Here is a 12,358-nt window from a genome sequence, read left to right on the forward strand (position 1 = left end):
TGTGTAATCTGTAAATATGTTCATCTGTCTGATAAGGTTTTATTACACAACAAAAAAATAAGTACATCTACAGTGGCTGAATAGCAAGAAGAGCAGAGGACCAAGTGTGCTTCCCTGAGTAACACCAATAGCTAAGCAGTTAAAACAAAAACCCCATTCACAGACATAATTATTAACATGTTATTTTGGAGGTGTTGTGTTGTGTTTTGTTACTGATTATTTACCTTTTGTCAGGTATGCAGTGTATCAATGACTGATGACTTTCAGGATTTATTTCTTAACTTAATTCAAATGACCTTTGAGTATATTTTTGAGACACCAAAAGAGATACTAACTTTTTCTAATGTATGGCTGTGACTGTTGGAATTCTTATTGGGGAACATGAATCTCAAGGGACATTTCATAAAACTAAAATATCAGCCTGGTGTTGGCACTAGCTGAAAGTTGGCGAATTTCATTTTTCCATTTTGACCAGCTTGTGGTGCAAGCTGGTTAGGAGATCAAAAAAGAGATATTAGGATTCTTACTCCCGGGATCATAAATGTCTGCACAAAATTCTGTCTTATAGTTCTCAGGTTATTTCAGTTCTGACCCGAGTGATGGACCAACCAAATGGCTGACCAACACAGTCATCCCTAGTGTCATGTCAGTAGTGTAGCTAAAAACCTTCACCAGGCTTGTCAGTGCAAAAGTGCTTCACATCTTCCAAGAGAATCTTAATTCAATCTATTTTGGGGTTGAGCCAACAAATATTAAGGTGACATATTTTTATATGATTGCATGTCACAAGGTATTTTGGGTGGATGCTTCTTGTGATGGGTTGGTTTGTGGAGTATTAAACAAAATATTATACTGGAATCCAGAGTGCAGCCAAACGGGACACTGCTGGAGATGTTGAAGTATGGAAGAGGGAATTGAAATCAGGACCTGAAAATGGTATGGGGCGGAAAAACAGAAGGAAAAGGGGGTGAATAAGTGACAAAAACACAGAGTGGAAGGGAGGAAAGAAATGTAACAACTAGAGGAATAATTAATGAAGTGTTCACATGGGCAACAGAGAAAAAAAAAGTTGAATGTGGTGTCAGTGACGGATGACGGAGGGATGAGGAGAAGGAGAGGTGTGAAGGAAGGATTCCATCTCAAGCCACCAATGTCAAAACATGGTGTATTGACTGCTAAGAGATAAAACCAGGCTCTCACACACACTCACACCTCAAACACACACACACACAGCACAGAATGGCATCTAGCAGATCGATGGGACACTGACGCCTGCTATGTGGAAGGGCCCTTAAGACCCTTGCTAATAAACCCTATGGCTGACGGACTGCGGTATATCTGAGTGTGTGTGTTTGTGTGCATGTGTGTGTGTGTGTTGTGTCAGTACAGGACAGCAGTTAAGACCTAAGCTAGTTCATATAGCTAGGATTCAGGTGGTCTGGTGATTGAGTGAATGTGTTGAAACATGATAAAAGAGAATATTATTAACATCATTCAAAAATAATCCTGTTAATCAGAAACACTGGCTTTATATCTAAACAATCTACACCACAATCTACCCCAAACTGATGTTTTTTATTTTGTAGTATGTTTATGTTATATACTTGATTCCTGCAGTGTAATATGGCTTATATCTCATTTTGTTACTTGCATGATTTTTTTTGACACATATTTGATGAGCATTGTTAGAGGGAGCCTGAGATCCAAGATTTCCATTTCCAACGACCGTTTCTCTGTAATTGCTTTGTTCGTCGGGGCTCCTACACAATGTCATAGGCAAATTTTCAAAACTTTTCCATAACTTTTTAATCAACCATATAAAGCTTTTCCTAATTTAGGAGTCTTCTGTTCATAGATTTAGGAGCGGTTTTCAGTACAAATACATGTTGTCAATTACTCTCAACTGAGTTATTCAATAAGTAAGACACTAACCACAGGCTAAAGATGTTCTGTAAATACGGCCTAAGGTGGTGAACGCCGAAGAGTAGACATGTGACTATTTTAAAGTGGGTTAAGAGTGTGCACGCATACACTTATTGAGGTACAAAAACACACACAGGCACATAAGGAGCTAATGATATGTATATGAATAGGTATGGATACTGTGTGCACATGCTGTTTGTGTATTGATTGGTGAGGGTCAGTTTCATTAGGGAAGCCAAACCACTTCTCCAGCAAATATCTGTGTATCTGTGTGTGTGTGTGTGTGTGTGTGTGTCTGTGTGTCACTTACCATGAGCCCAGCAAGACAAGTCATACCTCCTCCTAACTCACACACTGCACCCCTGAGAGACAGAGAGAGGGCGACAGCAGAGAGTGGGAGTGAGATTCACCTTGCTGAGCCAAACCTAGCAGTTTAGCACCAACACACACTCACACACACACACACACACACACACACACACACACACACACACACACACATACTGTACAGTAGATGCACACTTACACACGCTATCATACACACACATGCACATACACACACAGTAAACACAGCAGGATAAGAAATATCAATTCAACCATCAACCTGAAAGCTGAATACTGAACATTGAGAAGCACAAGCTCAATCAGCAGGAATCTGAGAAAACACTCACACACACACTCACACACACACACACACACACACACACACACACACACGCACACGCACACAGTCCTGTAGCTTGCATGCTCATTCAACCCATCTCTCCATCCTCTTCCTCCTTTCATCTCCCCTTCCCCTCCATCTCTACCCCTGTCCTCTTTCATCCCTCCCTGCCTCCCTCCCTCTCTCGCTGACCTTCACTACGCTGCTCTGATCAATACCCCTCTCTTCCTCGCCTCCCGCCTCTTGAATGTTAAAACAGGAAATCAAAGGGTGACGTTCCACCTTGAGTGGAAATCAAAGGTGCCTGGGTGCTTTTCAGCCCCGTGCCGCAGGGCAGGCCGGTGCTCAGCAGACGAGAGCAGGGGAAAGAGCAACACAGGACAACACAGCGTGGCATGGAAAGGCACAGAATGACACAAGAGCCAGGCGTTTACTTCAGGATTTAAATTAGAGCAGATCCAAAAGCCTTTCTCTACTGTTCCATCTTCTATTATTACAGCAAATGCCATGCTTTAAATAAGTTTACAGAGGAAGAATAATGGTGCTCATACTGATTTTTATTATGAAATGATTTCCTGTCATGCAGCTTTTTAATTTTGTTTGAAATCAAACAAGGTAGAAAGAAGGCCATTGCATTCTGACAAACATATTTCTGAATGTTTCGATATTTATGCAGTAAATATTTTACTGATGTCCAACTGTCAAATAATAATAAAAAACAACTCTTAACTGTTTCAATTAGATTAAACTAAAGGGAGAGTTCACCCCAAGATCCAAAATACATATTTTTTCTAGATTGTCTAGATTGTTGTTTAGTGATAGATATTAATACAAGTAAAAGGAAAGATATTTACTTTTGATTTTAGGGTGAACTGTCCCTTTAAATGCATCATCAGAAAATATATAGATCCTAATCAATGTTATGACGGCTATAAGTTCTTGTTTTCATGGTGAATCATTACTTTGAGGATGGAGTGAACAGGTTTAAAGAGAGGGATAACTCACTTGAACATGTGACGTTTCTGCAGGCAGTAATGAGCCATCACCTCTTCAGACGGCCACACACCTGAGTTAGAGAGAGACCAAAAGGGAGTTAGAGACTCACTTACTAAGTGATGTTTCTATCCATTTCAGCGACAGATCTTTATTTGCATCATTTGACTCGCATCGTAAATGTGACAAAGTGCTTTGATTCCAGTGTCTCAACATCAAAACGCCTTAATATTGATATAAAACCCAAATAAAGACAATGAGTGTTCAGTGAAACATAATTGGATGCGCTGTATTTTCCAGTCTGTGTTCATTTGCTTCTCTTGTGGTTTCCACCTTGCCTGTGATCCAAGGCTTCTCTGTCTCTGTTTGTCTGTCTGTCCGTCTGTCTATCCTAAATCCTTGCAACACACTCTCTCATTGGGCACTGTGTATGCAAGTGTGTGTGTGTGTGTGTGTGTGTGTGTGTGTGACAGGGGGTCCAGTGGGTGATAATCACAGCGTGCAGGCCTGTCTGGCTTATCACCTACTGTCAGCCCTTCTCCTTCTGCTGTGCATGTAACACACACTAAAGCACACACACACTTGCATACTTGGTGCTATTTTCCCTCTCTCTCTCTCTCTCTCTCTCTCTCTCTCTCTTACTCTCTCTCTCTCTCAACACACACACGTTGGCAGTAGAAGAAGTAAACATTCATTTGAATAAAACTTCAGCTTTTCGCTTCTGGCTTTGAACAAGAAGGTTCGGCTTGGCGCAGTCTGTGTGTGTTTGTGTGCGCACATGCATCTGTGTGTGTTTATATGAAGGAGTTGTTGAGAAAAAGAGAATGAGGGGATATAGACTGAGTTGGAGAAAGCAAGTGAGGGAGGGAGGGAGACAGAGATAGAAAATGAGCGAGGTAACGAGAGAAAGCTGGGTAGGGCGGCTGGGTGAGAGGAGGGGGAGAGAGAAAAGGTGGTAGTCGATATAATAAGCGGCTTACAGGCGGTCTCTCTTCACCTCATGGGGCAGACATCACTGCTCTCTCACTTTCCCTCTCTGTGTCTATCTCTCTCGCTCGTCCTCTCTCTCGCTCTCTCTCTTTCCCCTCGCTCCGGTCCGCCAAGATTAGCTCAAGCAAGCAGGATTTAATAATGCCTATTGATAAAATGTCCAAATATTCCTTTTCCCCATTAGAAAAAAAAACACGCTTTCTACATCTTGGCTTGACAGCACACACACACACACACACACACACACACATATACAATGACAGCCAGAGTAGCTATAGTGTGTCTAGAGAGTGTCAAGACATGTGACATTTTAAATTTCATCTGTTATTCCCCTTCAGCTGGGCACTTGTCACAGGGAAAACTTTATACTGTCAATTGGTTTGTCGGTGCAGCAAAATCTCAGATAATATATATATAAATTTATATAAATTATAAAAGTTATGTACTGATGACATTTAAAATGCTTATTGTTACATTTATCAAGACAATTTATTGTGATATAGATTGTTGCACATACTTAACAGAACAAATCTTAATGTGTCACTTTTTTTTTTTACCCTAATAAATTAAAAGCAGCAATAACAGTTAACTCCAATATTCTCCAGGCAGGCAAGAAAAATGATTAAAAGCCCTGTTGTGCTGCAGGACTGAGCAGAGACACCAGAGCAGCTTCAGTCCCTGTTCATCCTCTAGAATAGATGTATGTGGGTCCTTGTGCATCTTAAGCTGCATCCTAAATCTTACCTCCCCCCTTAAGTTTGACCCCTCCCCATTGTGGTTGTGTGTTCATATGAAACATAATGGTGTCCTACCACAAACCTTTGCCCTGTAAAATGACAGTTCAGCCCCTCCCCTCTGTGTGCGAGGATGTGTGTCATCATGACAATTGACATGAAGGGCCACCCAGAACATCTTGGGCGGGTGAACAGTAGAGGGTGGTAATGCAACATTAAACCTGGTGTGATCTGCCATCTAACAACATGAGCTGAAGAAGAAAAATTATCATCTCTATACTCCAGTCTGCAGTTTTATTTAGTTTTCTTTCTGCTATTGACTTCTGATGATGTACAGAGGTCATGAGTGGCATCAATAACAACATCCCTGAACCTGAAAAGGAAGGTTTAAGAGGAAGAATCTGGACAAAGCTGTACTTTTCCCTTTCAGGCTGTTTTCTGTCAGGATGTCCACACTTTAAAGGAATTGTACATCTGTGTGTTAAACTAAAATGCCTCAAGCCCATGTGATTATCAGATCAAGAAAATCACCAGATAACACTGTGCACTGAGTTCAGTCAAGCACCAGTAATGTTAAGTTTAAATCGGATATTTCTCACCATGTTTTCATCCCCTCTGCAGAGGGCCTCTTCCTGTCCACCAACTGGTGCCCCAACTCCCAGATTAACTTTCTTTAATAGAGTTATGTGCCTGTGTGTATGCAAGTGCATGAGTGAGTGTGTGAATGCATGCATGTGTCTGTGTGTGTGTGAGAGAGAGCGAGACAGACAGCTCTAAGTAATAAAGCTTTGTAAAGCATATGTGAATCTGATGGTTAATCCCCAACTCCAATAACATTAATAGCCCAGGGTGATAGGAACTATGTGTGCTTGTCTGTGTGTTTGTGTACGTGTGTGCATGCATGTGTGATAAGTATGCGGTGCCTGTTTGTGTGTGTGTGTGCGTGCCTCCCAGGTTGAGGTGCACTGTAGGAAATGAAGGGATCAGGAGTAGAGAGCAGATTACTCTTCCTGAGGATAATGAAATTATTTCTCACCTTCAATTACTAGATGAAGCAGTGTAGGTGTGTGTGCATGTGTGTATCAGCTTAATATAGTTATCGGCCCCAGGCACTAAACCTTGTCAATGGTGTCACCCCCCGAAAACCCTATGTGAAGCTTATTGGGGTTGTGTGCTAACATGGTTAACTTTTGTCTGGGTTGCTGCAGGAATAACTTCAAACCTGTGAGACAAACAAAAAGTAAAGTCTTTCTGATTGAATGTTTGTTTTTTTTAGTTTGTTTTTTAAGTATCTGTGAACATGTGCCAATTGTTCATTTTTTCTCAAATAAGTGGCTTATTTCTGCTGCTATGCCATAATGTAACTAACTTCATGATTTTATTTTCATCTGCAGTCTGACCAATCACTGGTGCCTACTTTAGTCTCTGTACAGAAAAGTGGCAAAATAAACTAATGAAATCATTTCATGTGGTTGCATGCTGTGGTAGCATTATTATTATTATTACTATAATTGAGTCCAATTTATTCACATTTAGATTTGATTAAACTATTTAGGCAGTCTACAGGTATCAGACACTTACATATGATGCTTTTTTGAGAACTTCTCAAGATCATTTGAACCAAATTTTAGACTGCTTTTTTAATTTTTTAAAATCATCAGTTTTCACTATCAACAAACTTTTTTCTCATGCTGTGGTAAAATATGTCAGTAAGACATGCTGCACGGTTGACACAGTGTACAGTACTGGAGGCAGACGGCCTGCTAAGCCAATCACATCTCCTGGCTGCAGCTACCCTTTGAATTGACTGTGTAATGAAGTGGTCCTAAACCCCCCAAACATCCTGGTGACCCGACGGTGACCCTGGGAACTCCAAGACTTATGGCAGTGCTAATCTGCCCTCAGTAGCTGTCAGTAATCTCATGCACAGGGATGGAATTATCCATCCATCCCTCCATTTTCTGCTGCTTATCCAGGTTCGGGCCGAGGTGGCAGCAGGCTAAGAAAGGTAACCTGGTCAGCAGGGTATCCTTCTCCTCACCCGCGACCTCCTGAGGCATCCCTGGCCTTTGAATGCCCCGGGATCAGGCAGCAGAGATGGAATTAGCTAAAGGACTATTTCAAATATCTCAAGTGGATCCAGGTGCTATTTGGGGAAACACAACCTAAAATAGCTAAACCAAGATAAGCTAACAGTACTCGAGACAAGGCTGTTACTCCGTCCTCAGTAGCAAGAATTAATTATACACAGCCTGAACACATTCATTTAAAAGATAAAAGGATCTGCTTAAGTGAGCGTGTGCTGAAAGCGATATTGATTGCTGCTTTTCACTGTTTAAATGTCTCTGAATTAAAGCGCTCTTTACACAGTCCACATGTTAAAAGATGTCACAAAGGTCAGTTTATGTATGAGACCAGCTGTTGGTCATTGTGTTCTACAGATGCTGTATTTACAGAGACACTGGAGGGCTCAGAGATTTGAGGTGTTGGTCAACAGTTTCCCCTAACAAAGCAAGCAATTTTGCTCAGTTTCTATCTGCAGAAAATATAATGTTTGTTTTTCGCCTTTCTTTTATCAGCTTCTGTTAGCTCTCCTGCTGAGGACAGAATGCTGCGGTATAGTGCTATAGAAAGGATAGGATGAGTAAAAGAAGAGAGGACAAGCGGGATGATGAGGAGGAGGCAGGAGATGATCAGAGTGCAGCAAACAACAGTGTGGATGAGGAAAATGGGAACAATTTAAAAGTTCTACAAAAGAGCAGTCAGGAGGAAGGTGTAGGGAGGAACGGGGAGGGGAGGTGGGTTGAGACGGAGAAAGTTAAGCAGAATGGAGCAACACATTCTCATCCCAACTCGTCAAATACCCCCACTTGGTAAGTGGACTTTCAAGGCTACAAATGACACGCTAGATATTTTGTTATTTGTTTGTTACATTTTGTTACTGTTTTGTTTCTTCTTTTTTTTTCTTGTTCTTATCCACTGTTTGGGTCCAAGGACAGAGATGACATATGCTATAAAGCCCCCTGAGGCAATTTCTGATTTTTGATATTGGATTTTATAAATAAAACTGAATTGAAATTTAATTGAATAGATATCCTCCTGAGTCTGTTGTTGATTCTCCAGGATGCCACATCGTTTAATGCCTGTTACATGCATTATGTCTTTTTAAAATGCACTTCTATTTTCACAGGAAAACAATTTCTGCTTCTCAGATGCATAGTCTTAAAATACACTTACAATGTAAGTAAACACAATTTGTTTTTTTCCTTGTGTGACAAAAGGACAAGGTTAGGATTAGAAAAAAACATCATGGTTTTATGCACCATCATACAGGAAGTAAACACTGTACTTCAGGTGAAAGTCTGGGATTTTTTGCGCCCATCCACCGCCCGTCCCGTCCTCTCTTTAATGGGCCTCTGCAGCTTCTTATATCACACTGCTACTGGTGGCGTATCTTAAGATACAAACTGACAGTATGATACACGGCTGTGTATCATACTGCCGCTAAAGTTATAAGTGATGCTGCTCAGCCATGCATCACACCGCCGCGAAAGTTACAGACTGATGCCACCTGGCCGCATATCAAACTGCTGCAAAAGGTAAAAAGTGATGTCTCCTGTCCGTGTATCATACTGCCGCTTAAGTTATCAACTGACGCCACCCAGGCACATATCAAACTGCAGCTGATGTTATAAAGCTGCTAGTATTATAAACAACCGTGAAAAAGTGCCTTTTGCTTCAGTGTCTGATGCCAAAATCACTGACCAAGCGGGTTTATTTAACGAGTTGGGAATGTGGACGGGATGCATGGAGGTGGCAGCAAAATAAAAGATGGGGCTCAAAAGATGAGCTGAGGAATGAAAGCAAGGAGCAGAGAAAGAAAAGAGGGAGAAGAGATGAAGAAGCAGATGAGGAGGAGTGAGAATTAGGCAGGGAGAGGAGTGACCATGAAGAAGATGACGAATAACAGGAGTAATGGGAGGGAGGTGAGGAGGACAGGATTGGATGGGGAAAAAAATACACTAAGGAAAGGGAGAGAGAGAGAGGTGTCAAGATGGGGTTAAGTGGGCCATGATGTTGCTTTGAGCACGCACACAACACACACACAGATGCCTCTCTGTCACTATTACATACTGATACACGCACCTGTCTCTCTCTCTCTCTCTCTCTCTCTCTCACACACACACACACACACACACACACAGTGTGTCTCTCTCTCTCTCTCCCCTCCGGCCCAGCGTGTCTTCAGGCTCCGTGGCTCTCTGGCGGTGATCCGTCTCCACATTAAGCGAGGCCTCAGATAATTCCTAAGCCTCCTCCATGGCCGATCCAATAAGGGATAAGGCTCTCGGCTGGCCATGATCAACTGACAATCTGTCCTATCACAAGGCTACTTTAGTGGAGGCCAGGATTACCCCGGACAGCCTAGACAGGGTGTACACACAGTTCACAAGACCACAGAGCTGATGTGTGTGCATGTGTGTTGTATGTGTGTGTGTGAGAGAGAGACAGAGTTAAAGAGAAAGACAGAGTTACAAAGATTGTGCACAGAGGGAAAAGTTTGTGCAGCTATGTGCAAGTGTTTGTGTGCGTGGCACCACAGCGAGGCACGAGAGAGCTGGTCGCTGCGTCGAGTTTGTTAGTTGAGGAGTTTCAAACTGACAACATCAGTGAGATCTCTGCGACAAAACACTATGATACTTACAAAAATATGGTACTTTGTAAAAGGTAACACTTTGACAGGGTAGAGTCTGTATTTTGAAACGACAGCAAAAGTCTGTCTTGAAACAGCTGCGCATTTTGGAAACATTTTGATATACATTATTATATAAAGCAGCATCAATCTACAACAAAAAGTGTTTTTGGCTTTGGATGGGCACAACAAAATAACAACAAAAATTGGAACGCCACTAGGACAAAGTCAAGTGGGGGAATACGGTGCAAGTATATTTAAGTTATTTCTTAAGTTCTGTAAATTGCAAGCAGGTGAACATTTGATGAACAATTGTCACTTGCAACAGTTTATGCTTGCTTCTATCTGCTTGTTTGCTCAGTTGACTTCACCTGTGTTTAGTTTATCAGTTTAAAGTTGCATTTATCAGCACAGAGGCTGGCAAAACATATCTGTTCCTCTATGGTCCTTGGTCCTGGAATGATCTGCTGGTCAAGTTCAGATTTGACACTTTTATCTCTTTAAATTATTTTCAACTAGATTAAAGTAAATGGTCCTTGCTAGCTGTAGCTGCTTTAATCAACTAACACATTCTAGACTAAATATTGCTACTTTTTAATGCACTTTTTGTATTTATGCTACTGTATCATCCTGTCTTGGCTAGTTATAACTTGATAAAGAGGTTTTAATTTCAATGTGACTTCCTAATTAAATATTTAAAAATTATAATATATAAAACAATAAAAAAATATTAATATAAAAATGAATTTTAACATGCATAAACACCAAATGTAACTTACGGCCATTGATCATACGGCTTACACAACAAGACATGCAACATCAAAGCCTTGTGATAAAATGTGCCACTGTTAGCTAGTTAGCAAGCTAATATTAGCATTTAAGTTATAGTTTGGGGCACCATATTATTACCCAATTGATGCTATAAATAAACGGATGGCTTTTATTCAACAAAAGTATTGTGATAGTTTAAAATATAGATGTATATATGTACAATGCTTCAGTGTTCACTGTGGAAATCAGGCAAAATTTCACAAGTACAAATGCATTTGTGGTTCCACCCCTGCAGCTATGTAGGCAACATGGTGACCAGTATGTGTGAGAAATATTATATCAACTTTTTGACTGTTCTGAGTGCATCATCTGAATACCCACAGTGTACTGCGTTTTTCCATATTTCCTAGTGTAAATGCACTTAAGCACCCAAAATATCATCCCCTACCAAATCTGATTAGGTCAGGTTTTATAAAGCCTTGAACTATTAATTGTAGTGTGTTAATAAGAATAGCAATTACGAAATGATCATTCTGCCTAGCTGGTATGGTAAATACACATGCTGTGAATAGGCAGTTTAGATAGCCTATTCGCCTTTCACCAGAGGAGCCAGGCAATGTGTGATAAGCATCGACATTCTCGCCAACAGAGTCTGCCTTGGAGACACTCCTGATCCCTTTTTCCATTGGAATAGGCTCATTTTAACACATACTCTCACACACACACACACACACACACACACACACATGCACGCACACGCTTGGAGGACTGTGCAGGGCTTCGATAAGCGTGGCCCTTCTCTCTCTCTCTCTCTGAGTAAACATCGTTTTGGATTAGGCAGAGTATAATGAGAGCAGGGGGCTATCTGCCCACCACGCCTGCATTGTGGCCCCCCGCTCCTCTCTGAGGGGGCCGGGACCAATCTTTACTCTGCTATTTATCCCCCTCCTCTGATAGCTTACTTATCTGCTGCAAAATGCCAGGGCTGACTGCCTGTCTAACTGCCCCTATAACTGTCTGCTTGCCTCCTTTTCTGCCTGCTTCCACGCCCTTCTGTCCGTCTGTCTGTCTGTCTGTCATCCTGTCTTAAAGCTCGCAAAAGCATTAAGACAAATGCATGACCACATCTCATTTTATCTCACCTCTCCCTGTTTGTCAGCATATCTGTTGACATGATGGACTCTTTTCCTGAATCTCATCTGGTGCAGGTTGCTGATGCAGAGGACAGCGCTGCAGTGGGAGGGATATTATAAAAGCACAGCAATGCCATATGTAGAGCAAGCAGGGCAGCTTGTCTTTGCACCAATATAGGAAGTCATTGCACGGTGTGTGTATGATATTATTTATAGGGTGTATTTTGTCATCATATTTATTTTATGTACAAATAAAATCACATTTAGGGAGTCTATGTCGAAAATATACTATTTATACATTTTTTGTGATCCAAGTGTAAACAGTTCTTTGATGTAATGTGAAAAGCTACCATGGTAGCATTACTTACTGAGTGTGGAAGCACTAAACCTGATATTATGGGCTCCTCTGTATAATGCCACATATAATTTAGACCAAGAATTCACCTCCATGCAGTAT

The 12,358-nt window shown here is 41.3% G+C and overlaps 1 protein-coding gene across 4 annotated transcripts in view; it reads right to left on the reverse strand.

The window, feature by feature from the left end:
• Positions 1-12,358, reverse strand: part of camkmt (calmodulin-lysine N-methyltransferase) — a 137,185-nt gene that overhangs the window by 44,728 nt on the left and 80,099 nt on the right. For all 4 annotated transcript variants that reach the window (XR_006106563.1, XM_042501696.1, XM_042501695.1 and 1 more), the window contains exons 5-6: positions 3,593-3,653; positions 2,234-2,285 (exon numbers count right to left, since the gene is read on the reverse strand). Coding sequence is in view for 3 of the 4 variants with exons in the window: in XM_042501696.1 (XP_042357630.1) it covers positions 2,234-2,285; positions 3,593-3,653 (113 nt within the window). In the remaining variant the exon portion in view is untranslated. The remainder of the gene's footprint in view (positions 1-2,233; positions 2,286-3,592; positions 3,654-12,358) is intronic.

This window comes from Plectropomus leopardus, chromosome 15 (genome assembly GCF_008729295.1).
Source record: "Plectropomus leopardus isolate mb chromosome 15, YSFRI_Pleo_2.0, whole genome shotgun sequence".
NCBI classification, from domain to species: Eukaryota; Metazoa; Chordata; class Actinopteri; order Perciformes; family Serranidae; genus Plectropomus; species Plectropomus leopardus.